The sequence below is a fragment of the Sus scrofa genome, unplaced genomic scaffold, assembly GCF_000003025.6.
Source record: "Sus scrofa isolate TJ Tabasco breed Duroc unplaced genomic scaffold, Sscrofa11.1 Contig597, whole genome shotgun sequence".
Classification (NCBI taxonomy): domain Eukaryota; kingdom Metazoa; phylum Chordata; class Mammalia; order Artiodactyla; family Suidae; genus Sus; species Sus scrofa.
This window is the reverse complement of record NW_018085260.1, coordinates 54,496-81,589: the sequence shown is the minus strand read 5'-3', so window position 1 is coordinate 81,589 and position 27,094 is coordinate 54,496. Positions and strand designations below refer to the sequence as shown.

Below are 27,094 nucleotides of genomic sequence, written 5' to 3'. Positions count from 1 at the left end.
CCTCTGCCTTTTTTTTTTTTTTTTTTTTTTGTCTTTTTGCTATTTCTTGGGCCACTCCCGCGGCATATGGAGGTTCCCAGGCTAGGGGTCCAATCGGAGCTGTAGCCTCTGGCCTACACCAGAGCCACAGCAACACAGGATCTGAGCTGCGTCTGCAACCTACACCACAGCTCACGGCAACGCCGCTGGATCCTTAACCCACTGAGCAAGGCCAGGGATCAAACCTGCAACCTCGTGGTTCCTAGTCAGATTCATTAACCACTGTGCCATGATGGGAACTCCCCTCTGCCCATTTTTACATTGGATTTTTGTTTGTTTGTTTTTGTTTCGTTATGGAGTTGTAGAGTTGTATTCTTTCTTTCCTTTCTTTTGGAGTTCTTTATTAATTTTGGATATTAACCCCTTATCCAATATAGAACTTGCAAATATTTTCTCCCATTCAGCAGGTTGCCTTTTCATTTTGTTGATGGTTTCCTTTTCAGTTAGATGCAGCCCCGTGTTGGTTCACAACCTTAGGAGTTTTTTTTTTTTCCAGTCCAATTGAAATTCAAAACTGGCTCCCATATGGAGGGCAGGGAGATGGTGGTTTTAATAAATAAAAGAACTTCCATACAAGGCTTGTGTTGGCTGGCCATATGCTGAGTAGATTTGGGCACCCGTCCACAAGGATCTTAGCAATTTATAGAGGTATTACTTTGGTTCAGTCATATATTTAGTCCTGATGGTCTCAACAGCACATTCTCTCAAGTTTTCATCCCTGAAACAGCTCCAGCTATGGGAATGGTGTGCAGAACGTTCATTCCAAGGATAACAGAGGGGTAAGGAGCCTCTGATTCCCAGGGTCCAGCTTACAAGTCAAGCAATGGTCACACCCTCTAGGTGATCTCTTGTTTATATTTGCTTTAGTTGCCTTTGATTTTGGTATCAAACCCAAAAATTCATTGCCAAGACTAATGTCCATGAGCTTACTGCATAGGTTTTCTTCTAGGAGTTTTTGATTTTAGAACTTATGTTTACGACTTTAATTCATTCTGAGTTAATTTTTGTGTATGGTAGGAGACAGGGGTCCAATTTTGCTGTCCAGTTTTTCCAATACTCTTTTTTTTTAAGTTTTTACCTTTTTTTTTTTCTACTGTATTGAAGAGACTGTCCATTCCCCATGGTATATTCCTAGTTCCTTTATCATAAGTTAATTGACAATTTTGAGTCAGTTTTTGTCTGGGCTCCCTATTTTGTTCCATTGACTTATGCATCTGTTACTTATAGCAATAACAATAATTTTACTTATTTGATAATTATAGCTGTGTGTGTGCTATATATGCTTAACACTGATTTAAAAATGCAAAAAAATATGTTGTGTTCATTAAGGGAATGAATAAATGGTCAAAAAACTTCTCACAAAACACCCCCAGCCTATTTGACTGAAATAACATGATCTACAAATCATGCAAAGAGAAATCACCTTACAAACTCTTCCAGTAAATAGGATATGTATTCCCAACTCATTGTAGCATCAAACTCAATACTCAAACCTGACAAGTACTGTCAGGAAAGAAAATTACAGAAGAATCTCAGTCAAAAACATAGATGAAGAAATCCTAAAGCAAGTATCACTAAACTGTACTCTGAAAGCTATAAGACATTGATGAAAGAAATCAAAGATGACACAAACAGAGGGAAAGATATACCATGCTCTTGGATTGGAAGAATCAAAATTGTCAAAGTGACTATACTACCCAATGCAATCTACAGATTCAATGAAATCTCTGTCAAATTACCAAGGACATTTTTCATAGACTAGAACAAAATATTTTAACGTTTGTTTGGAAGCACAAAAGACCCAGAATGGCCAAAGCCATCCTTAGAAAGAAAAATGGAGCTGGAGGCGTCAGGGCCCCTGGCTTCAGACTATACTACAAAGCCATAGTCATCAAAACAGTATGGTACTGGCACAAAACAGAAATATAGAAGGGTGGAACAGGATATAAATCTCAGAATTAACCCCTCCCACCCACACACCCATGGTCAACTAATCTGTGACAAAGGAGGCAAGAATATACAATGGAGAAAAGACAACCCCTTCAATAAATGGTGCTGGGAAAACTGGACAGCTACATGTAAAATAATTAAATTAGAATACTTTCTAATACCATACACCGTAACACCAAAAATAAACTCAAAATGGATTGAAGACCTAAATATATGAGATAGTATAAAACTCTTAGTGAAAAACACATAGCCCAAACACTCTCTGACATAAACCACAGCTATATCTCCTCTGATCCACCTTATAGAATAATTACAATAAAAAAGTAAACAAATGGGATCTAATTAAACGGAAACATTTCTGCACAGCAAAGGAAATCCTAAACAAAATGAAAAGACAACCCAGAGAATGGCAGAAAATCTTTGCAAGTGAATCAACTGACAAGGGATTCATCGCCAAAATTTATCAACATCTCCTGTAGCTCAATAACAAAAAAACCAAACAACTCCATCAAAAAATGTGTAGAAGATCTACACAGACAGTTCTCCAAAGAAGACATACAGATGGCCAAAAAACACATGAAAATATATTCAACACCACTCATTATTAGAGACATGCAAATCAAAACTACTGTGAATACCAGCTGACACCAGCCAGAATGGCCATCATCCAAAAGTCTACAAACAAGAAGTGCTGGAGAGGGTGTGGAGAAAATTAACCCTATTACACTGTTGGTGGGAATGTAAATTGGTGCAAACATTATAGAAAACATTATGGAGATTCTTCAGAAAACTAAAAATATAATTACCATTTGATCCAGCAGTCCCACTCCTGGGCATCTATCCAGAGAAAACCATGACTCAAAAAGACACAAGTACTCCAAAGTTCATTGCAGCACTATATACAATAGCCAAGACATGGAAGCAACCTAAATGTCCATCGACAGAGGCTTGCCTGAAGAAGACGTGGTACATCTTCTTTAGACGTGGAGCATTATTCATCCACAAAAAGGAAAGAAATAATGGCATTTTTAGCGACGTGGATAGACATAGAAATTATCATGCTAAGTGAAGTCAGTCAGACAGTGAGACAACAACGTCATATGCTATCACTTATATATAGAATCTAAAAAAAGGATACAACGAACTTTGCAAAACAGAAACTGACTCAGACTTTGAAAAACTTATGGCTACCAAAGGAGACAGGTTGGTGGGTTGGGGGGATGGGCTGGAGATTTGGGATGGAAATGCTATAAAATCAGGTTGTGGTGATCATTGTACAACTATAAATGTAATAAAATTCATTGAGGTAAAAAAAAAACAAAAAACAAAAAAACCATACCTCCCCCGGCCCCCACAAAGAAAGTATCAGTAAACCAAGTCAGTAACTTCTTAAAAGTATAATGTAGTTTGACCCAGTGTATTCATCTCAGAAGTATATGTTTGGTTTGATATCAGAAAATCTATTCATGTGTCACCACTTTAACTGAGTTAATGTAAAAACATAACGATCTCTATAGATGTAGAAAAGGCATGGGTAAAAATCAATATCCATTAATGATTACAAAAATCTTAGCAAACTAGGAACAGGAAGGCACTTCCTTAACGCATTTAAAGAAAATGTATAGTAAACACCATACTGAAATATAAATACTAGCTTATGTCTTTTTTAAATGAAATAGATGTTTACTGTACATTTTTAGGTAAAAAAGTAAATTTAAATTAAAATGCTGTGTGTAATATTATACTTAAAATACATGTGTATATAAATATGGACAACATTTGGAAGGACAAATGCCAAGACAAAAATATTTATTTCTGAGTATTAGAGGTTCTAAATTTTTCAGCTCTTTTTTTCTACTTTTGAATTTTTCTATTTTAAATATATATTATGTGTACAATTTTGTTAAGAAAGCTGTTTTCTAACTCATTGCACCCTTACCATGCGTGAATAAATAATGAAAAATTGTTTCTGATTTGTAATTAGAATCTTATTTTTCTACAGCTGGATTTAGTTTGTTGCTATTATTGCACCTTTTCTCTCTAAGGACATTAACCCCATTGGGGCTTGGGTTGGGACTTTTTTTTCCAAAATAATTTACATTTTAGATTCATTAGAAACTTTTTTTCATTTAGGGCCTCCAAGGACCCTCTTATTCAGTTTTTTTCATGCAAGCAATTGTCAATGAAGGAAATAAAAGGCGTCTTTATTGTGAAAATCTGTTTGCACACAATCAGAACTCCCACTTTTGAAAAGCTAGACAGGTGTCTTCCGTTTATCTTTTGAATGCTGTTATCTTCCCTTTAGTTATACAGAGTGCATAGAAATATTTCCTAATTTAAAAATAAGGTGACGTGGCATTCCCGTTGTGGCCCAGTGGTTAATGAATCCACTGGGAACCATGAGACTGCAGGTTTGAACCCTGGCCTCTCTCGGTGGGTTAAGGATCCAGTGTTGCCTTGAGCTGTGGTGAACTTCGCAGATGCGGCTCAGATCCGGTGTTGCTGTGGCTCTGGCGTAGGCTGGTGGCTACAGCTCTGAATGGACCCCTGGCCTGCGAACCTCCATATGCCATGGGTGTGGCCCTAGAAAGAAAAAAATAAATAAAAATAAGGTGAGTATCTTATAGTTGAGAAACCAAAATGTATTCACGGTGAGGATGGATTCCTAAGGGCCAGAGCTGAGAAATACAATTAGATGCTTCTACTGGTATCTTTTTGTTCAACTGGATGTTCACTTATTGTGAACCATTTGAGGTACAATTACAAGTGAAACAATGAGGAATGTCAAAGGTATGTTTTACTAGGACCTTTCTATTTGCAACTGACAGACAAGATTTTTATGTTTTATTCTGTATAGTATTTTTTCACACCATATGTTCACTCCAGGAAAGAAATAAAGTACTAGTTTCAAACTTTATCTTTGATGTTTCATTAAAATATTTCACTAATTTCTGAGATTACCTATGGAGCAAATGAACGTGTATCACATTGAAATGTGGCCAGGACTCCCTTCATCTATCATTAAATTGGTGGAGTCTCTGGTGCAGTGGTTTGATTGGCATGTGGAAACAACTTCCTAGATGTCTTCGAAACACTCATTTTGTCTTTCTTTATATATGAAGTGTCTATTTATATATCTGTCTATTCCATTTATCTCAATTACCAACAGTAAATATTCAGCTTTTAAAATTCCCTCTCTTTCAGCGGTAGTACCTGCCAACTATCTGTCTCCTAAGACCAGGCTAATGTTTCCCTCATCTCTCCTTCTTTTTAATATATTACAACTTTGGCATTGTACTGGAGAACTCTACTTAGTGGGAGCTGATTCTGCTCACATCACAAGGAGAAAAGTGAATTTCATTTCCTTGATGTAGGGAATGTACGCTTCAGGGATATTTGTTGAGGACAGTAAAAGACAGTGAAATCTCTAGACACCAAGCCAATTTGGTCCTATGGGGATCCTGTTTAATTCTTCAATGGGAAGAACTTGTTCTAGCTTCTCTGTAGTATATTTGGTGAAGTTGAAGGCATCACTTCATGAAAGACCAATTTTTCAAGTTTTAGAAGGAGAAACATGTGACTTGTCAAATTGTTGTTCGTAGTCCCAATTTGATCCTATTGTATTTGACATTGTTCCTCAGATCGAGTTTCTGTGACTTTTACATGAAGATTGGGCATGAAGCCAGTGATGAGAAACCATTCAATGATAACAACGTTCATCATACTGGGTTTGACAGATGACCCACAACTGGAGATTCTGATTTTTGTCTTTTTGTTGATCACATATGTGTTCAGTGTGATTGGGAATCTGACCATAATTTCTCTAGTCTTGGTGGATTCTCATTTAAAAACAGCTATGTATTTTTTCCTTCAAAATTTCTCTTTCTTAGAAATCTCATTCACAACTGCCTGTGTGCCCACCTATCTGCACATCATATCCAGTGGGGACAAAACCATCACCATCAATGCCTGCTTCAGCCAAATCTTTTTTTTTGTCCTCTTTGGAGCTACAGAATTTTTCCTCTTGGCAGTGATGTCCTATGACCGCTACGTGGCCATCTGCAAACCCCTGCATTACATGAGCATCATGAACAGCAGAGTGTGCAGGAATCTCATCCTCTGTTGTTGGGTATCTGGCTTATTGATTATCCTTCCACCCCTTGGCCTGAGCCTCCATTTAGAATTCTGTGACTCAGTTATTGACCATTTTGTTTGTGATGCTTCTCCAATCCTGAAGAATTCCTGTTCAGATACATGGTTCATAGAGCAGCTGGTTATAGCCTGTGCTGTGTTGACCTTCTTGGTGACCCTTGTGTGTGTCATTCTGTCCTACATATACATCATCAGGACGGTCCTAAGATTCCCATCTGCCCAGCAAAGGAAAAAAGCCTTTTCCACCTGTTCTTCCCACATGATTGTGGTTTCCATGACCTATGGCAGCTGCATCTTTATGTATATCAAACCTTCAGCCAAAGATGAAATGGCCATTAATAAGGGAGCGTCTCTGCTCCCTATATCTGTTGCCCCTTTGTTGAACCCCTTTATTTATACTCTGAGAAATAAACAAGTAAAGAAGTCTTTCCATAACACTCTCAAAAGATTTGTGTTTCATTCAAAGAAGTAGCAGAACAGCATACTGGAAACTCAAATAAAATAAAATATTCATTATTGGAATATAGATGGAAATTAGAGCCATAGTAGTGATGTATTTGAAAAAATATTAAAGAAATTTGAGAATGTTTAAGAAAGAATGCTGAGGGAACCCATCCTTATGTCGATGAGATTTTTCTGACTGTGGATTAAAGATTGTTTCAAAATTTCAATGCCTTTTTCCCCCACCATGAGATGTCCTTTACTTCCTCTCCTTTTAAACTTGTTTGGTCTATGAATTCATTTTGATCATGAGAATGTGGCAGGAATGAAGTTGTTTGACTTAAGAGGTAAAATTTTCAATGTCCACCTTCTTTTTTTTTGGAACACATGCTGGTGAGGGCAGAATCCAGGTGCCAAGTGAAAAATCTGAATACCCCGATATTGCCAAGCAGTGAGAAAGCCTATGCTAGACCCATGGAGAGAACATAGCGAGATGCCTGGTCAATCCCATCTCTTGCAGCCATCTGAGCTGTGGTGTCAGACATCATCTTGGACAAACAGCCCACTGCAGGCTTCTTATCATTCCCACTCCAGTTACCATTTGATTACAACTCCATGGCAGACTCAAGATAGAACCACCCTCTTGATCTCAGTCAACCTCTGGAACCATGAGCAATAACAAGTTGATGTTTTAAGACACAACCATTAGGAGTGACCTAAACACAGCAATTGGTAACTGAAACATCAGGGCAGAGAAAGGGCTACTTGGGATATGAGGAACTAGCAGAAATTTTGTTATTTTCCTAAGGCTAGAGAAATCATATTGGACATTTGAGGGGCCTGAACACATGTAATTTCTTTCTTTTTATGGCTGCACCTGCCCCATATGGAAGTCCCTGGGCCAAGGATTGAATCCAAACTGCAGCTGTGACCTATGCCACAGCTGCAGCAATGTTGATCTGTAAACCACTGTCCTGGGCCAGGGATTGAATCTGTGCCTCAGCAATGACCTGAGCCACTGCAGTCAGATTCTTGACACATTGCACCAGAGCAGGAACTCCCCTTTCTTTTTTAGTATTGTTTTGTACCAGTATGTAATTTTCATTGTAAACATTACACTTCTAATTTTGTAGTCCCTATAGCATACTAACCACCAAATATTTAATTTTTTGTATTATAGTTTTTTGATTAGTGGTTACCATGGGGTTCATCTATGTTGACCTATAACTATAGCTACACATTTTAAATATGTAGTCATTTAAGTTCAATCACATTCTAAAAGATCTTCATTTTTAACTCCCATCCCCACATTCTGTGTTTTTGATGACATATCTTACACCTTTATGTTTGTTCCTTTATTGATTTTTTTTAGTTACATTTGATTTTATAATTTTTAAAATATTTTGCTCTTCATATTAGCTTATTTAAGTGGCTGATCCTCAGCCTTTACTATGTATTTGTCTTTACCAGTGGGATTTTTCCTTTCTTATAGATACTTCTTGTTGTAGCCTTTTCTTTTCCACTTAGAGAAGATCCTTTAACATTTCTTTTAAAAAATTGATGAACTCTTGGTTTTTGCTTGTCTAAGAAATTCTTTATTGCTACTTCAATACTAAACAATGACCTAAGTTCCCAGACCAGGGATCTAACCTGCACCACAGCAGTGATCCAGGCTGCTGCAGTGACAACACTGAATCCTTAACCGACTCTTCCACAAGGGAGCTCCCCCTTTAGCACTTTGGCATTGCCATGAGGTGTGGTGTAAGTTGCAGATGCGGCTCATATCCTGAGTTGCTGTGGCTGCGGTGTAGGCTGGTGGCTGTAGTTCTGATTTGACCACTAGCCTGTGACCCTCCATATGCCGCAGGCGCAACCCTAAAAAAAAAAAAAAAAAAAAAGGATCAAGTTCCTTAATCAACAAAACCCAACAAAATAAAAACAAAAACGAAGAAAAAACCCAAATGAGATCTACTTTAACTTTAAAATTGTACACAGCAAAGGAAAACATTGATGAACTGAAAAGACAACTAACTGAATGGGAGAAAACATTTGCAAATGATGTGATCGATGAAGGGGTTAAAATCCAAAATACATAAACAGCTCATACAACTCAACATCAAAAACACCCAAAGAATTAAAAATAGGCCTATGATCTGAATAGCATTTCTCCAAAGAAGTTATACCCACAGGCACAGGAAAAGATGCTCAACATCACTAGTCATCAGGGGAAAGCTAATCCAAACCAGGGTCAGATATCAGCTCCCATCTGTCAGAATGGCTATCATCAAAAAGAACACAATTAACAAATGTTGGTGAGGATGTAGAGAAAAGGGAGCCCTCAGACACTTTGGAGAGAATGTAAACTGGTGCAGCCACTGTGGAAAACATTATGGAGGTTTCTCAGGAGACTAAAAACAGAACTACCTTATGACTGAGCAATTCCGCTCCTGGGAATATATTTAACCCCCCCCCCCCGCAAAAAAAAAAAAAACAGTAATTCAAAAAGATACATGCGTTGCATGTTCGTAGTAGTGTTATTTACAGTTGCTAAGGCATGGAAGCAACCTGTGTCCATCAGCAGATGAATGGATACAGCAGATGTGGTACGTTTATGTAATGGAATACTATTCAGCCATAAAAAGAATGAAATTTTGCCATTTGAAACAACATGGAGAGATATGGAGGGTATTATGTCAAATGAGAGAAATCAGACGAGATGAATACTGCATGTTATCATTATATGTGGAATCCAAAAAATACAACAAACCAGTGAATATAACAACAAAAACAAAAAAGAAACAGACTTACAGATATAGAGAACAAACTAATGGCTCCCAGTGGGAGAGGGAAGGGGAGAGTGACAGTATGTGGGCAGGGGATAAAGAGGTACAAAGTATTATGCATCAAATTAACCACAAGAATATACTGTAACAGGGATTATAGCCAATATTTTATAACTATAAATGGAGTATAACCTTTAAACATTGTGAATCACTATATGTAAACCTGTAACATAATATTTTACATCAATTATATTTCAATTAAAAAATGGAGTTCCCTGGTGGCCTGTGATTCCAGATTTGGTGTTGTTATTGCTGTGTCTCAGGTCCAATCCCTGGCCCTGGAACTTCCACATGCTGTGGGCACAGCCAAATAACAACAAAACAAATACCAAAAAAAAAAAAAAAAACAAAACCTACAGTAAACACCATAGTGAAATATAAAATACTTGTTTCTGTCTCTTTTTATTGAAATAGAAATATGTTTACATACAGATTTATGCAAAAGTGAGTTAAAATGCTGTGTCTAATATTAAAATATATGTAAATATGGAAAAAGTTTGGAAGGAAATAACCAGGAAAATAATGTTTATTTCTTGATGTTAGATGTTTTTCATGATTTGTCTTAGCTTTTTGTATCTCTGTTTGAATTTTCTATATCATAGCTGTAATACGTGTGTAATTTTAGGTAAGAAGGCTATCTTGGTCATTGCATTGCTTAAGCCATGTCTGGGCAAGGTCCTAGGAAATAGGTCCTGGACTTTGGGGAACCCTAACCTCCTTCAATGGCAGCCCTCTGTAACAACTATAGTGGAAAAGAAGCCCCGTTTTTAAGAAATGAATTCCTCCCAACTTGATTTATACATTTAAAGCAACACAGTCAAAATCCTAGCAGGTTTTTTTTTTTTTTTTTTTTTTTTTTGGTGGGTATCAATCGATAATGGATTCTAATGTGTAGATAAAAGGAAAGGCAAAGGAACTTGAAAGCTGTTGTTTGGAAGGTCTAAACAGTTTTGCAAAGAATAACAAAATTGTAGCATTCACACTATCTGATTGCCAGTCTGTAATGCAAAATAGACTCTTTTTAGTCTGTGTTATGTGATCAGTTTGTCCTATATTGTTGTTCAGTGGGCTGTGATCATAAACTGAATTTTCAACAGGAGTCATTTCAATCTCCCAAAGATCTCCCATAGATCTTCTTGTTATTTTTTTCTTCCTTTTGTCTGCATCTATAGCATGTAGAATTTCCTGGGCCAGGGATTGAACTCATGCCACAGCTTTGACCTAAGCTGCTGCAGTGACAACGTTGGATCCTTAACCTACTCTGCCACAAGAGAACTCCTCTTCTTGTTTTTTATATTGGATGATCCAATTGCTGAATCATTTGCCATGGCACATGCTGCTCAACTTTGAAGATACTGGATATTACATTTCATGTATGTTGTCAGACGAACTCTGAGATAAGAGTTATTACTAAAGTTTGCAGGTTATTTAGTTGTTATAATCATAGATTTCCAAATCTGGGCTACGAAAGCATGTTTTTGGTTAATTTATTTGTATCTACCTTAGATAACCATGTGTTTTAAAACATGGACAGGGAGTTCCCCTTGTGGCTCAGCAGAAATGAAGCCGACTAGTTTCTAGGATGATGCACGTTCAATCCCTGGCCTTGCTCAGTGTGTTAATGATCCAGCATTGCTGTGAGCTGTGGTGTAGGTCACAGATGCTGCTAGGATCTGGCATTGCTGTGGCTGTGGCGTAGGCTGGCAGCTCTATCTGTGATTTTTTTTTTTTTTTTTGGTCTTTTTGCCTTTTCTAGGGCTGCTTTCCACAGCATATGGAGGTTCCCAGGCTAGGAGTCTAATCGGAGCCGTATCTGTCCGCCACAGCCACAGCCATAGCCACAGCAATGCGGGATCCGAGCCATGTCTACGAAATACACCACAACTCATGGCAATGCCGGATCCTTAATCCACTGAGGAACGCCAGAGATTGAACCCACACCTCATGGTTCCTAGTCAGATTCGTTAACCACTGCGCCATGACAGGAACCTCTATCTCTGATTTGGCTCCTTGCCCGGGAGCTTCCATATGCTGTAGGTGCAGCCTTAAAAAGAAAAAAAAAATGGATATATTTTGTTTGACCTTGCTAGAATAATTTATCTTTGTACAGCAGGAAATGTTTACAATGCTACATACACTGCCTTGATTGAAGTAAATCTGAGGTTGTTTTCCTTCCATAGCTGAGATAGTTTGTCTTTACCTCTCAGCAAAACACAATGCAGGAACTCCACAAAGCCATCTATTCTTTATTGATTGAACATTCCATAGACATTGGCACCATGATTGGTGGTGAGCCTACTAAGGTTCAGGTTGATCTGTTTAGACTAAACTCTCCAAGTTTTTAAAACACTTTCGGAAAGCAGAAGCCAAAGAAGGTTTAAGCCCATCTCTGGAAGATGTAATGAAAAGAAATCTCATTATGCACCTACCTCCCTTGCAACATTCTTGTTCTCCCAGGTAAACAAAATGCCATTGAAGAAATACTCAGATAAATCCAAAACACAGGATTAACGAACAAAGAAGGGGCAGATTGGGGATTAATTATATGAATGCTGGTCTACTTGTTTTCATCTCCATCTCTAGCTTGTCCAGAAAAATTCCTCGACTATATAGAATGAATGTATTCTTATGTGGATCAGAATGACTGGAAGACTTCATAGCAATCAATAGAACATTCCAAACTTTATATCTATACATTTTATATGAACACTCTAGAGGTCTGCTAGCTTTGAAGGGACTAGACATTCAATTTTTTGTACAATCCAATGTTTGTGAGTTTATGGAAATAATGATAAGGATTTCCCAAATTTTACATGAATCCTGGGTAATAGTCAATTGTTGGTGGGTACCACTCACTATTTCTTGAGGTACTAATCTGGAAAATAATAGCTACTCTGTTTGTAGCATCTAATATAATCTTTATTTGAGACTAGATTATCTTTCTTTATGGGTCTCAAGAATTGTTTCTACATGTTTAGACGTTATTGATTAATTTTATAATAACAAAAATTTATTTTGAGTCATAGGTTTTGATTTATCATCTTTTTGTAATGTTCTCCCATTATTGTAATTCTTATTGAGGGGTTATATCCCATTATCTTCTTTTGAAAAATTACATCTCAATTCACATTTTAATCCATTAACCAGCAGTGAATATAGGATGGCTATTGAACATGCATAGAAGGCCCCTCGTCTAGATGGAGTAGGAAGACGGAAGCTTTAGGAGTGAGGGCTTTAGGATGAAAGAGGACTCAGTAGAATACATAATAGACTTAAACATTTGAAAACAAGGTATGGCAAATAGTGCCAAATAAAAAGGTAATTAGATACTGCTAGAGAATCAAAGGGCTCTTCAAGAAAAGATGTAATTGTATGGCATTGCTTGTCTTCATGGTGAGCAGAGAACTTGATTTATATAAGAACATTGTAAATACTGTTCAAAAATGACCTAATATTAGTATTACTAGGAATACAAGGAAGTAGGAGAGGAGAATTTTATACGAGGGCTGAAACCTCATCTTTTACAACAGGAAATATGTCTAAAATCAAGAAATAGTTCTCCGAATTCATTATTTAAAACATAAATGTGACCAACAGAAGAAAGGGTTGAAGACATTGAAAGAGGTAGATCTGAGATATGCTCTGAGTATAGAGGGGCATTGGTACTACTTGACTTTTTAAATACATGCACTTATGACTTTGAAACAATATATGTGTAACTGATTATGCTCATCGAAGATATAATTATCTGTCAGGTCTAAGAAAGGTCTGAGGAAAGGCGTAAGCAAAGACTGGGGTTAATCTCTCTTGCACTTATGACTTTGAAACAATATATGTGTAACTGATTATGCTCATCGAAGATATAATTATCTGTCAGGTCTAAGAAAGGTCTGAGGAAAGGCGTAAGCAAAGACTGAGGTTAATCTCTTTAAAATGTTCAAAGTCTCCCATCTGTAGGTTTAAAACACAACTGGGGAAACTCTTTGGAAAGAATCAAAAGACACTAATTCTAGGAGGAATATCAAATAGCACAGATGGCAGATTACTATTATGGCAAGTGGCACACTAGATTCTTCTACTTGCTAGGCAAAATGTTGACATTTAATGAATTTACCTAGAGAGTCAAGATTTTTCTTGTTCTCATTAATTCCTTCAGTGTCCACCTTGAATGTCTAAAACTCATTTCTTTTTAAATTAGGTACGGCAGTCTTTTTCTTCTCCCTATGACCAGTAGTATTCTGGCACTGCTAGACTGAAGTGATTCTGACCTTCGATTAGAAAACTTTGAAAGAATATAGGAGCTTTATAGACACGATGCTGCCAATTCTACTGGCTTTGCTTCCAGTTCTGACAATTTTTAGGGGTATGATTCCTGACTTCCGGGGGAGGTTTTACTTCTTTTCTAGAGCATCTATTTCTTCCTTCCCTCTCTTGCTTCTTCTCCCTTCTTCTTCCTCTTCCTCTTCCTCTTCCTCCTCCATCTATCTGATGGCTACTATGGGCAGGCTTTATTTCAGAATATCTTTGGTTAAAAGCTACTTCTAAGGGGGTTTCCTGTTTCTGTGCTCTTAAGTTACTCTGAGACTAAAGCCAGGTCTTTCTGTCCAAACCTCATGTTTTTCCTTGCACTGCTTGCCTGAATTTACTTTCAAGCTAATCGTACATTTCACATGCTCTGAAGTTGAGTCCATGGGTACAGTGATGAATACTTCTCATTTGTTCATTTTTTTCATCTGTGTTTTCTAAACAAACGTGATTAAATATAACTTGTGATTAAACTGACAAATATTTTCCTCTTTAAGCCTTGCTTTTGGTTTATGGCTTTATCCATCATGCAGCCTTCCAAGTTGGAAAACTATCTCACCTCTGTCATCTATCCACTAAATTGTTTGAATTGAGATTATAATTGTGTCCTTTTTCTCTATTCTCATGTAGAGTGATAAGACTTTTAACATCATTTGCTTGAATGCTGTTCTCTTTTTTGCTGTGCCCATGGCATGTGGAAGTTCCCAGGTCAGGGGTAGAACCTGTGCTATGCAGGGACCCACTGTGCTGTCAGTGCCGGATCCTTAACCTGTTGTGCCACAAGGGAACTCCCTTGAATGCTATTCTTGATGAATTGCTTGTCACCCATATTGTTCATAGGAGTTGATCTAATCTCTGCTCTATTATATTCCTCAGAAGACCAAACTGATAATATTACTTTCTAATAGTTTCTCTTGGCTCAATAATGCCTGGCTCACTCCTAAATGTGCGATAAGTATCTTCATTATTTGGTTCCTACAATTCACTCTAAATTAATATCCTCCTACTGTTCCCATTATAAGCTATTTTTGCCTCTCACATGTCATCTCAAAAGTGAAATGTCATGAAATCAAGAGTAAAGTTATTTGCTTCAAACCTTTTTTTATGGCATCCCATTTTTCCCTTTGTAATAGCATTTAATAAGTTTGATTTTAATTTATTAGCTTTTATATCTATGATACTAGACTGGAGGTTCTCAGAAATTGAGAACCATGTTTCTTGTATTTCTATTCCCATTGCCCAGCCTGTCACTTGAAATATAGTAAACACTTAATAGATATGTATTAACTCAAATATTTCATGGTTTACTTTTATTCATTAAAATAATAAATTCTGATTAGTAAGACTTCACAATTTTTTTTACTGTGTTCTTAAAAGCTTGCTTCACCTGCTGATTCCTTAGGGCATAAATAAAGGGATTCAACAAGGGGCTAACTGAAGTCATGAACAGAGATATTTCCTTGTCAGAGTTTCCTCCTTTTTTTGGTGATGGATTAATGTACCAAAAGATGCAGCTTCCGTAAGAGAGAGAGACGACAATCATGTGGGAGGAACAAGTGGCAAAGGCCTTTGTCCTTTGCTGGGCAGAAGGGATCCTCAGAATGGTCCTGATGATAAATGTATAAGAAAGTGTCACCAGCACCAGAGTAACCACCAGAGTCACAACAGCTAATAAGATGACAATTAATTCTAAAAGGCTTGTGTCTGAGCAGGCAACCTCTAGGAGAGGTCTATAGTCACAGCAGTATTGATTCAGAACATTGGAGGCACAGAAATCCATCTGGCTTACCATGATGAAGGGTGGCAAGATACTCAAGGCTCCCCCGAGCCAGGAGCAGAACACAAGCTGGATGCAGACTCTGCTGTTCATGATGGTCAGGTAGTGCAGGGGTTTGCAGATGGCCACATAGCGGTCATAGGACATAGAAGCCAGGAGGTAAAATTCTGTTGCCCCGAGGAGGATGGCAAAAAAATACTGAGTCAGGGAGCCAGCAAAGCTGATGACTTTATTTCCTGTTGTCAAGCTGGTCAGAAATCTGGGAATAAAAATGGATGTGAAGGAAACTTCTAAGAAGGAGAAATTTCAGAGGAAGAAGTACATGGGGGTCTTGAGGTGGGGGTCTACCAGAGTGAGAATGATGATCGTCAGATTTCCCAAGACACTTAGCAGGTAGGCGAGGAACAGAAAGATGAATATCACCACCTGGAGCTCAGGTTGATTTGTGAAGCCCTGCAAGATAAATTCAGTAATTGTGGTTCGGTTTTTCATTGTGGACCTTCGGTAGATCTACAGGAAAAAAGGGAAGGACAGTGGTAAAAACTGAAGAGTTTCTCATGGTAAGAAAAAATGAAGTTAATTGCAATCAACAGAATCAGGTCATATCATCAACCCCTCTTCCAAATGGGCCCAAGCTGTCATCCCATTGTACTAGGCTTAGCTCGTTGGAAGCCCCAGGGCCCCTATGTAAGTGGCTCCATTCATACGGTTTTAATTTTTTTTTGCAAGTTAATATTTTAATGAATTAATATTTTCATGTTAAAACATGAATATTAATTGATTTAAACACAAAGACTAAAACACACACAGAAATGTGCATGGAAAATTCATACAAGAGAATAAAGATATCACAATATAAAATATTGATTTGATTCATAAAGCTTTGCCACTTCTCCTATTCCTGGGTTCTTAGCAAAGATATGTCACATAAGACCGACTCTTGTCTGTACTTGTCCTTTCTTGGGAAATATCCATAAATTTCCTACATTTATGTATTTTTATCTGACTTTAGTTTTCTCTCATTTCTATGTTCTTAGTATCATTGTTTCTTTGTTTGTCTTTTCCTTTGGGTTCCCCTTCATGTACTAACTGACACTTCATCATGTCTGTAACTGACCCTCATCTCCTTCACAGTCTAGCTTCCTGATTTCCTTTTTAAGCAATCTGTGGAAATTCTCCCAATACAGATGATGCTATAGATCCCACATCCAAAGTTGAGTTTTTACTCTCTCTCTGCATTTTTTAGGATGAATGTCTAATTGGCCTTTAAGATTCGGAGACTCTTGTTTCAGGACTCTGTCGTTTTTATACTGTAAGTCTTTCCCCATGTCCAGGATTCTGCCATCACTAAGTTGCATTGATAAACATTGTCGTATGCTTCGTGGTCACATTCAGAGTCTTCTGGGCTCCGATTTGGCACCCCTCTGGGAAGGGATATTGTGGAAGTCCTAGGACACATCTCTCAGAATGGATTTTTCTCTATGCTTTAAAGAGTCCTGAATGGTACCTAGGGGTAGAGGTTGGTTATAATCTCAAACATTGGTATTTCCACTAATTTTAGAACAAAGGGACCTGGAAATTGAGACTAGTATTGTTGATTACAGTTGTCCTTTGTGGATAAATTGGTGGTCCACAGGGAAGGAAATTTTGATAGGTTTTTTTTTTTTGCCATCTTTAGCCTTATCTGATTATGAAGATTCCTGTGACAAAGGATATTTTAAGGGATCCTCTAATCCACATGCAAAGTTATTTAGAAAAATCACTTATTGTCAGGTGTCATTGATATTTTCCCTCATGGCCATACATGAATACTGAAGGGCCAAGCAGGTTTTAAACTTTGATCTGGTTTTCTCAGGGTCTTTCACTCCTGGTTGCACTCCCCTATGAATTTTAACAGTAGATTTGCAATTTCTTCCAGACTTTAGAGTGATATAGTTTCATGGTCTATGTCCCCAAAATGATCACACACATCAGTGTTTTTGGAAACTAGAAACATAAAGTGTCCCTACTCTTCCAATCTGACTGCAGTGGTCTGCTAACTTTATTGATTCTAAAATCTGAACCAAAGATGAGTGGCCACATAAGAGTCTATAAATGGTTAAAAAAATCAGCTTATTTTCTATATTCTCTCTGACCATACCCTGACATGATTTTTCATGGAAGTACCTAACCTTACAAGGGCTACCTAAGTAAGAAAGGAAGTATTCCTTTTTATATTTCTCTAAATAAGTCAAACTGGAATTAAGTCTCAGTTCTTGAGAGATAAAGTTTTATTTAGGAGGACAGCAAACCAGAAAATTTAAGAGTAGCAGTGATAGAATTAAAAAGGAGAATTTATCAGCCTGCAAATCCCCTAGTTTTCTGATCTATAATACATTATGTTGCTGTCCTTAGAAGCCAAGATATGGACTTGTCTGCAGATTCCATGTTAGCCAGGATGACCCGTGACCCAGAATTTATCTGTTCCTTTCAGAGTAGGCACATGGGGATCAATTTCCTGACGAACTAAAGGTGCCCTGTGGACTCAAGTTCAGAAGGTGCTAATGAACATCAGTTGTTGATAACATTGTAAGCGAGTTGTAGATACATATCTGAGAGAATGAGAGCTATCAAATTATGACACTATACATCTTAAATCACACAATGTTATATGTCAATTATTTTCAATAAACCTGGAGAAAAGAGCAAAAAAAAAAAAAAAAAAGAAAGTACAATGAGAGAATCAACTACAGCTTAAATCTGAAAGAGAATCTGAAAGCAATGGGGTGAGAACTTTGAGGATGTTTAGAATAATTATCACTTGGTCATCACCAAAATTGAATTGTTGCCCCAATTGGAGGGTTATCAAAGAGCCCAACATTGTCAAGATAGACTATAAATTATTTTTGTGAAATCCGCAAAATCAGAGATCCAGTCATTTGCAGGGAGCTGAGTGGCCCTGCAAAGTACTTGCAAATTCATCAGAAATCAAGCTGTCTCTCCAATTATGATTAAGTCATTCATCCATTATCTATCCCAAAGTTAAAAAAATATTATCTTACTTTCTTGTCCATTCCTTTCTTCTGGTTCATCATTTGATATTAGAAGAATAAAGTACAAAGATTATACTCAAAAAGGAGAAAACATGTGGCTTAAAAACTTTGTTTTGAATAAAGATTGTGTTTTCAGAAGTTTCAAAAGATAAAAAAAAAATCAGTGGTAATACTAACACCAGGAATATTAACAGCAAGACCAATGAGAACAATGTGAATAACTATACTTATTAAGTACTTTCTTGAACATGCGTCCTCTTGGATATTAGATTTGTTTTTACTGAGCCACCACAGGAACTCTGAGCCTGGTCTTATTTTTATCTATATTTACACATAAAAAAATTTCAGCAAATGAGATTGCTTACATTTACAACTTTATCATCTAAGTACAGATCCTTAAACAATATCGTTTAGCGCTGCCTGTTTTCAAACTTTATAAAAACAGAATTACATTGTATATATTCTTTCCTGTCTTGCTTCTTTCGTTCAGTTTTAGGATTAATATTCATCTCGTAGCTGTGACTCGTTCATTTTCATTATAGTATTCCATTTTTGAACTTGCCACACTTCATTCATTCAGTTGATAGGGATGTAGTTTTCATTTTGGGGGAAATATGAAATAAGCAGCTTTACTGACACATATCTGAAATTTTCTCTTTGAAATATATCCAGGAGTGGAACTGCTGGGTTATTGGCTATACATAATTTCAACTTTCCTAGTAATGCCAAACTGATTTCCACGTGACTGAATCCTTTACGATATCACCACCTCTCGTGTATCCAATTGCTCTCCGCTCTGTGGCCTCCTTACCTGGCACTTGATCGTCACTGTTACCTGGCTGACTGATGTGCAGTGGAACTCACGTGCTCTTTGCTTTTCTGTGGTCATTAGCATAGGCGAGGAATGTTCTATACCCACACTGGCCATTTATATTTTTTTGAAGTTCCTGTTGCAGTCTCTTGTCCACTTTTTCACTGGGTTGTCTGTTTTTTTCCTATTGATATGTTGGAATTCTTTATATAGTCTGAATATAATTGCTTTTGGGGCCATGTGAGTTGCAGATATTTTCTCTTTTTCACTCTCTTAACGGTGGGTTCTGTTTGGTGAACAGAGTCTTAATTTTAAAGCAGTTCAGTTCATCCGTTGTTTGTTTTATCTGATTTCAGAAATTCTTTTCTACCCCAGAGCCATGAAAATATTCTCCTGTTATCATCTTCTTAAATTTTTTGCCTTTCAGGTATATGTCAATAGTTCATTTGGAATTAACTTCTCCTGTAATTGACATCCGATTTCACTTTCCCCCACATAGACATTGAATATTTCTGGTACTGTTTGTTGTTAAGACTGTCCTTTCCCCATTGCAACGATATCTTTACCATAAGTTAAGGCCTCACATATATATGAATCAGTTTCTAGGATCAATTGTATTCCATCAGTTTATTTGTATTCCTGCAACAATAATGTGCTGTCTTTTTTTTTTTAATTTGTTTTTTATTGTAATTTCCCCCAACACTTTTTTTTTATTCCCACTGTATATCATGGGAACCCAGTTACACATACATGTATACATAATTTTTTTTCTCCCATTGTCATGCTGCCTTGTAAGTATCTAGACATAGCTCTCAGTGCTACACAGCAGGACCTCATTGTTAATCCATTCCAAAAGCAATAGTTTGCATCCATTAACCCAAAGCTCCCAATCCCTCCCACTCCCTCCCCCTCCCCCAGGGCAACCACAAGTCTATTCTCCAAGTCCATGATTTTCTTTTCTGTGGAAATGTTCCTTTGTGCTGTATATTAGATACCAGATATGAGTGATAGCATATGGTATTTTTCTTTCTCTTTCTGACTTACTTCACGCAGGAGGAGAATCTCTAGTTGCATCAAATGGCATTATTTTGTTCTTTTTTATGGCTGAGTAGTATTGATCAACAAATTCAGCAAAGTAGCAGGATATAAGATTAACTTTCAGAAATCAGTAGCATTTCTGTATACTAACAATGAAACTTGAGAAAAGGAATACAAAAACACAATACCTTTTAAAATTGCACCTCACAAAATCAAATACCTGGGAATACACCTGACCAAGGAGGCAAGGGACCTATATGCTGAGAACTATAAAACAATTAATCAAGGAAATTAAAGAAGATGTATAGAAGTGGAAAGATACTCCATGTTCCTAGATTGGAAAAATTCATATTGTAAAAATGGCCATACTACCCAAAGCAATCTACAGATTCAATGCAATCTCTATCAAACTACCCATGACATTTTTCATAGAACTAGAACAAACAATCCAAAAATTTATATGGAACCACACACACACACAAAAAAAACAGAATTGCCAAAATAATGTGCTGTCTTAATTGATATAGTTTTAGAATAATTATTGACTTCTGGTAGAATAATTTCCTTCATTTTGTTATCCTTCTTTTAGAGTGTGTCATTCTTTTTTGTCCTTTGTAACTAACCAGAAATTTTTCTTTTTTTATCAGAAATGTTTCTTATCAATTTTACAAAAAAAAGAATTGGAATTTTTATTGAGATTGCACTGAATCTATTGTAAACTTGTGAAAATTGTTATATTTAAGACATTAAAATTTCTAGCTCATAATTGTGGTATGATACATCTCTCCATATATTTAGATCTTCAAAATATCTCCAAATAAGCGTTCCCTGGTGGCCTAAAGGTTAAGAATTCACTGCCATGGTACAGTTCCATCCCTGACCCAGGAACTTCCGCATGTCATGGGCATGGCCAAAAAATCTCCAAATAAAAATTTATATTTTTCTCCAAGAAATCTTGTGTATATTTATTCATAACTAGTTCATTTTTAAATGGTATCTCTTTTGCAGTTTCATATTCTACTGGTTTGTTTTGGTATATAGATATGTCATTGATACAAAATACACTAACTTTAAATTGAAACTATGGTATTAAAACTCTAATACTATTCTATTGTTGGGTGTTTAATATTTATCTTTATTCATTTTTATCCTGAATATACCCATGGAGTTCTCTAGATCAGAGACAGATGACTTATTAATTACCTCTCAATAAATAAAAAATATATTGGATCCCCTCACCTTAGGTCTTATCACTGGGCAACATGATGACAGCCAAGCCAGACATCCTGTGTGAGGAGCCGTACATCCATCGGCAAAGGATGAGGAAAAATGATTCTTTTCTTATAAGGGGAAAGGAGGCAACTGTCCTCTCCCTTCCAGAAAGGGTCTTCTCTTTCCTTCAGGCACTTGGGAGGTAAATAAAATATCTCCAAGAGGTAGACCCATGCAAGTCTTAGATTTTACAATGTAGAGATGTTTCCAAGTTCCTGAGTTTCATTCTTCCTTGGTTTGTGAATAATTAGGGAGACAGTCCTAGTTTTCATGGCACCTTGGGACCAATCTTGGGACCTTGCTTTTGGCTGTAACATCTGACTCTCTAGGGGAGATAATCAAAAAATTATTACCTTTTTGGACCAGAGCAATTAACCAGATAAATGGCTATAAACCCAGTTCTTAAGACAGGTGAAGAGTCTTGGCCTTTTATAGGAAACATAAAAAAAATCTATAGCCTTTTATAGGAAACATAAAAAAAATCTATGGCCTTTTATAGTAAACATAAAAAAACTAGGGAAAATTTATACTCCAGCCTTTATCTTTAGCTCTTCTAGATTCATATATATCTGTTTTTCACTCTACTCTTTCTTTTCCTTCCTTTTCTTTTCTCATTTCTTTTCTCTTCTTTTCTTTTTACAGCAGCTCCTGTGGCATATGGAAATTCCTGGGCCAAGGGTCCAATCAGAGCTGCAGCAGAAGGCCTATGCCACAACCATAGCAACATCAAATCTGAGCTGAATCTGCAATCTGTGCAGCAGCAAGGGCAAATCTGTAATCCACTGAGAGAGGCCAGGGATTGAACCCTCATCCTTACAGAGACAACGTTGGGTCCTTAACCCACTGAACCACAATGGGAACTCTCTAATGTTTCTTGGTGAAAAGAACCTTCCTAATTGTAAAGCAGTTCAATTTCCCAGTCTTTTTTTGATTAATGATTAATGCTTTCTGTTTTTAGTTTAAGAAATATTCTTCATTCCAAGATCATGGAAATACTCTGCTAATTTTCATCTAGAAACTTTATGATTTTTCTCTTCACATTTTTTTAGGTTCAGGTTTGTCTATTAAGGAGAATGCATTGAGGTGTTACGGTTAATCACCACACTATGTTTTCTAGAAATACAGTCATCAATATCAAAGTGGCCAGCAAGCAGGTGAATGACAGAAAGCATCCTAGAAGGAAACACAAAACACATCTAGAATGAAATAAATCTGTGCATTTGACTTCAAAAATAATTTTCCTTAAAAAAGCAGCTTTATTAAAGTATAATTGATATACAAAAATGTATGGATTTAAGGTATACAATTTGATGAGTTTGGACATATACACACACCCATGAAACCATCATCCCTGATGTTCCTGGGAGATTTGGGACTCAAATCAGGACATACCAGCCAGTAAAAGAGGAATAGCTGAGCAGCAATATAATGGTAAATGATGCTGCTTACAATTCCTGGTTCTATAACTAGTAATAGGCATATTGTTTTAAATATTTACAGCAAAGCTTTGGCCATGTATTTCTGGGACTAGATTGAGCAAAAAAGGATTATTAATACATGTACTAATAGTAGGCACTAAATGTAACAGAATGGGGTTGTGATATATAAAACCATGACTAACATACCAAGAGCGAAAAATAAAATAGAGCTAGGGAATTTATTTACAATGTGTCATTCTGAACTCAGTAGTCCTTTAGTTCTTTGCCACAGCTGCAATGCTTTTGATCTTTGAAAGCTTGTACCACTTGCTTGTTCCTCAGAGTATAAATGAAGGGATTCATTACAGGGGCAACTGACGTTGTCAGTACTGACACCATCTTATTCATGGCAACCCCTTCTTTTGCGTGTGGTTTGATATAGATGAAAATGCAGCTTCCATAAGTGATAGAAACCACAATTACATGGGAAGAACAGGTAGAAAAAGCCTTTTTCCTTTGCTGGGCAGAAGGAAATCTGAGAATGGTCCTGATGATGTAGGTGTAGGACAGAATTACACACACCAAGGTGAACAGGAGGGTCAGCACAGCCAGGACCAAGACAAATCGCTCTATGAAGGCTGTGTCTGAGCAAGTAATCTTCAGGATGGGAGCAGCATCACAGCCAAAGTGATCGATGACATTCGAGTCACAAAACTCGAGGTCCAAGCCCATTATATAGGGCGGGAGAACGATGATCAGAGCAATCACGTAGCAGCCAAGAAGGAACCTGATGCAGGCTGTGCTGCACATGATGGTGGTGTAATGCAGGGTTTGCCGATGGCCACGTAGCGGTCATAGGACATGGCACTCAGGAGAAAAAACTCGGTCACACCCAGCACGATAACAAAAAATAATTGAGTGGTGCATGCATTGTAGGTAACAGTATTGTCCCCTGATGCCATTGTGTAGAGGAATCTGGGAATGCAGACTGTTGTGAGGGACACTTCCAAGATGGAGAAATTCTGGAGGAAAAAATACATGGGTGTTTTGAGATGGGAATCTACCAAGGTGAGAGTGATGATGGTCAGGTTCCCAACAACACTCAACAGGTAGGTTAGAAACAAAAAGATGAAAAGCAGAATCTGTAGATTTGGGTCATCTGTAAGTCCCACTAGGATGAATGTTGTTATTGCTGTGAAATTTTTCATCCCTGATTCCTGACTGTGGCTAGGTCTGTGTGGAAAAAAAAAGAGAGAGAGAAATTAGATCAGAGAAAGAGACGATTGCGCTATGTAGTGTATGAAATGAAAATATTAGCTAAACCAAGATTTTATTTTATTTACCTGTTAATCAAGAATGCTATTGGAGTGGCAGTTAATTGATAGTTAATTATTGATTGCTGGTGGATTTCCATTCCTGAGCATTACACTGGATGCCAGCCAGAAGTCTCTTATTAAAGATTCTTATTAGTATATTGATATAGTATTAATTCAATAGTAGAGGGATTATTTGATTAACAACCTCATGGAAATGAAGCCAAATTATACTATGTTAATGAATGGAAAAACACTATCATAAAAATATGCATGGTTTGGAGTTCCCCTGTGGTGCAGTAGATTAAGGATCTGGCGTTGTCACTGCTGTGGCTCAGGTCGCTGCTGCAGCTCGAGTTCTGTCACTGGTCCAGGAACTTCCATATGCCAGAGCATGGCCAAAGCAAAATATGCATGGTTTGTAATTTCATGAAAATAATACCTTAAAGTGTGTTCATCATCTTGGTCCCATGTGAGATGCAGGGGTGATTATAGTTAAGGTTGTGAAGTTAAAATTTATCTCCTCTTAGCCTCTGCTTCCTAGCTTGTGATGGTAATACACACTCTTCTTTAAAGCTCTTCTCATCTCTCTGCACTCATCTCCTTTAAAATACCTCTCACCTCTCTGCACAAAAGCACTCTCATAAGCCTGTTTTAAAAACAGAGCCAGAGTAATTTTTCATAACCTTCCATGAGATCCATTTCTCTGTTTAAAACACTCTCTGGAGTTCCATTTCCCTTGGAATAAAATGCAAACTCCTTACTCTGATTTAAAAGCTCATGATCTCACTGCCATGAAAGTCTCCTAATCTGTCTCTTACTTATCCAGCTGTACTGGTCTCCTTGAAGATGCCTAGTTTTTTCCACCCCAGGTCTTTTGCAATGTTTTCTCCCTCCTAGAAATGCTATTTGCATTCTTGTATGGATGGATCTTATTTTCAGCTGCCAACTTAATTATAACCCCTTGGAGATGTGTTTCTGGAGAAGCCTATCTGTGTTCTTCCTACCTCCAAAGTGATGAGCACATTCTCTGTTTATATCTTTTATAATAATTTGTAATTATGGATTCATTTACTTTTACCTTCATCCACTGCTCGAGAGCAAGCTCCATGAGGACCCATGCTTATCTATTTTGTCCGCCACTGTAAATACAGGACTAAATTTTTACCTGGCATATAGCAGATAATCAATCTGTTTTTCTTGAGTAAATGAGACCAGGCATTTTGTCTTTGATAACTGATTGGCTAATTCCATTTAAACGTGTAATTGAAAAGTTACATCTTTGGTCTATTTACATTTTAGATTTTCAATTAAGGACCTCAGTATATTGAGGAAATTTTTATTTTTTATATTTTTGCTTTCTTAGGGCCACACCTGGGGCATATGGAAATTCCCAGGCCAGGGGTCTAATTGGAGCTACAACTGCTGGCCTACACCACAGTCACAGCAATGCGGGATCCAAGCTGCGTCTGCAACCTACACCACAGCTCATGGCAATGCGGGATCCCTAACCCAGTGAGCAAGCCCAGGGATTGAACCCGTATCCTCATGGATCCTAGTCGGGTTCGTTAACTGCTAGGCCACGAAGGGAACTCCTGAGGCAATTTTAGAAATCAGAAGAATAAATGGTTGCTTTCAGTCACAATTCCCCATAATGACACTGGGCAATTTCATTTCTGCCTAAGAGTAAATGAGAACTAATCTTTTAAAGCTAGTTGGGGACAAGAGCGGTGTCCTGGAGGGAGGACTGTAGATGAAAGAGGCGGCCTCGAAGTAAGGTCTCCATTTTTGTTCATCTCTTAGCCCCATTTTCTCAGAAGGAGCTTGGCCGGGGCCTGTGGAGACCCAGGTCTTAGGTCGCCTCTGAGCCCATCTGGGTTAATTAGAGGAGGTAGGAGTTAAGCATGTGGATTCTGCAATAAGATAGGCACCAGGGCTTGATATTTGGGTCCAAACCTTGGCCATGAAACCTCGGGAAGTTCAGGAATGGGCTCTGTTTCCTAGTCTGTGACATGCAAATAATAGCTGTGTGTTCTTTATGGGTTAGTATAAAGATTACATACAGTAATTCTTTTAGGCTCTTAGCATCCTTCCTGGAATAGGACAGACATTAAATATGTTCTATTTCCTCTTTCTCTTTCTTCCCCCAGCACCTGCTGCCTCTCCTTGTATGAACAGGGTTCGCCTACTGTCTCACACTTTCTCTTACCTTAGATTTGGGCTCCTCTCCTTTCTATGTTCCGTATATGTATTTTAAGTTTTCTGCTATATTTGAACTTAAATTCAAAATTATAAGGTGCTCTTACATTTGGAAAAAACCTAACATTTGTTGAAACATCTGTTCTTCATGGATGTAATTCAACTACATTCAATACAACATGTGACTTCATCCCCTGAACTTCTTTTACATTTCTAATCTACACTGTTCGTACTTTCTAATTTGATTCCCTGCCCAAATCTCTTAGTTTGAACATTGTTCCTTGGGATATTCACTTCATATCCTCTCAGTCACCACAGTCGTAGTCTCTCCTGAGCTTATTATTGTAGGGTCATCTTCTTCTTTCATCCTCTTGCCTTACTTGAGAACTTCCTTGCAATTCTCCCCACTAATTTATATGAAATCTCTTTTATGCCCTGTATGCACCATCTGATGCTTTCTCTTTGAACTATTTTAAAGGAACAAGAAAGAAAAAAAAAAAAAAA

At 37.4% G+C, this 27,094-nt stretch overlaps 2 protein-coding genes and 1 pseudogene across 2 annotated transcripts; 1 reads left to right on the top strand and 2 right to left on the bottom strand.

Annotated features, from left to right (window-relative positions):
• Positions 1–4,522: 4,522 nt before the first annotated feature.
• On the top strand, positions 4,523–7,496 carry LOC110258988 (olfactory receptor 6C2-like). Its single transcript, XM_021082281.1, has one exon. It carries the CDS (start codon positions 5,666–5,668, stop codon positions 6,611–6,613), a length of 948 nt encoding a protein of 315 aa, XP_020937940.1. The 5' UTR covers positions 4,523–5,665; the 3' UTR covers positions 6,614–7,496.
• Positions 7,497–11,373: 3,877 nt separating this feature from the next.
• LOC110258986 lies at positions 11,374–20,119 on the bottom strand (annotated as a pseudogene).
• Positions 20,120–21,276: 1,157 nt separating this feature from the next.
• LOC110258989 (olfactory receptor 6C2-like) lies at positions 21,277–24,345 on the bottom strand. Its single transcript, XM_021082282.1, is given in 2 exon segments — positions 21,277–23,905; positions 23,908–24,345. Coding segments are annotated over 2 exon segments (942 nt in total). The 5' UTR covers positions 24,287–24,345; the 3' UTR covers positions 21,277–23,342.
• Positions 24,346–27,094: the final 2,749 nt, after the last annotated feature.

Excerpts from the sequence above, each read along its gene's own strand:
- LOC110258988 (XM_021082281.1), top strand. The coding sequence starts at position 5,666 with ATGAAGCCAGTGATGAGAAACCATTCAATGATAACAACGTTCATCATA.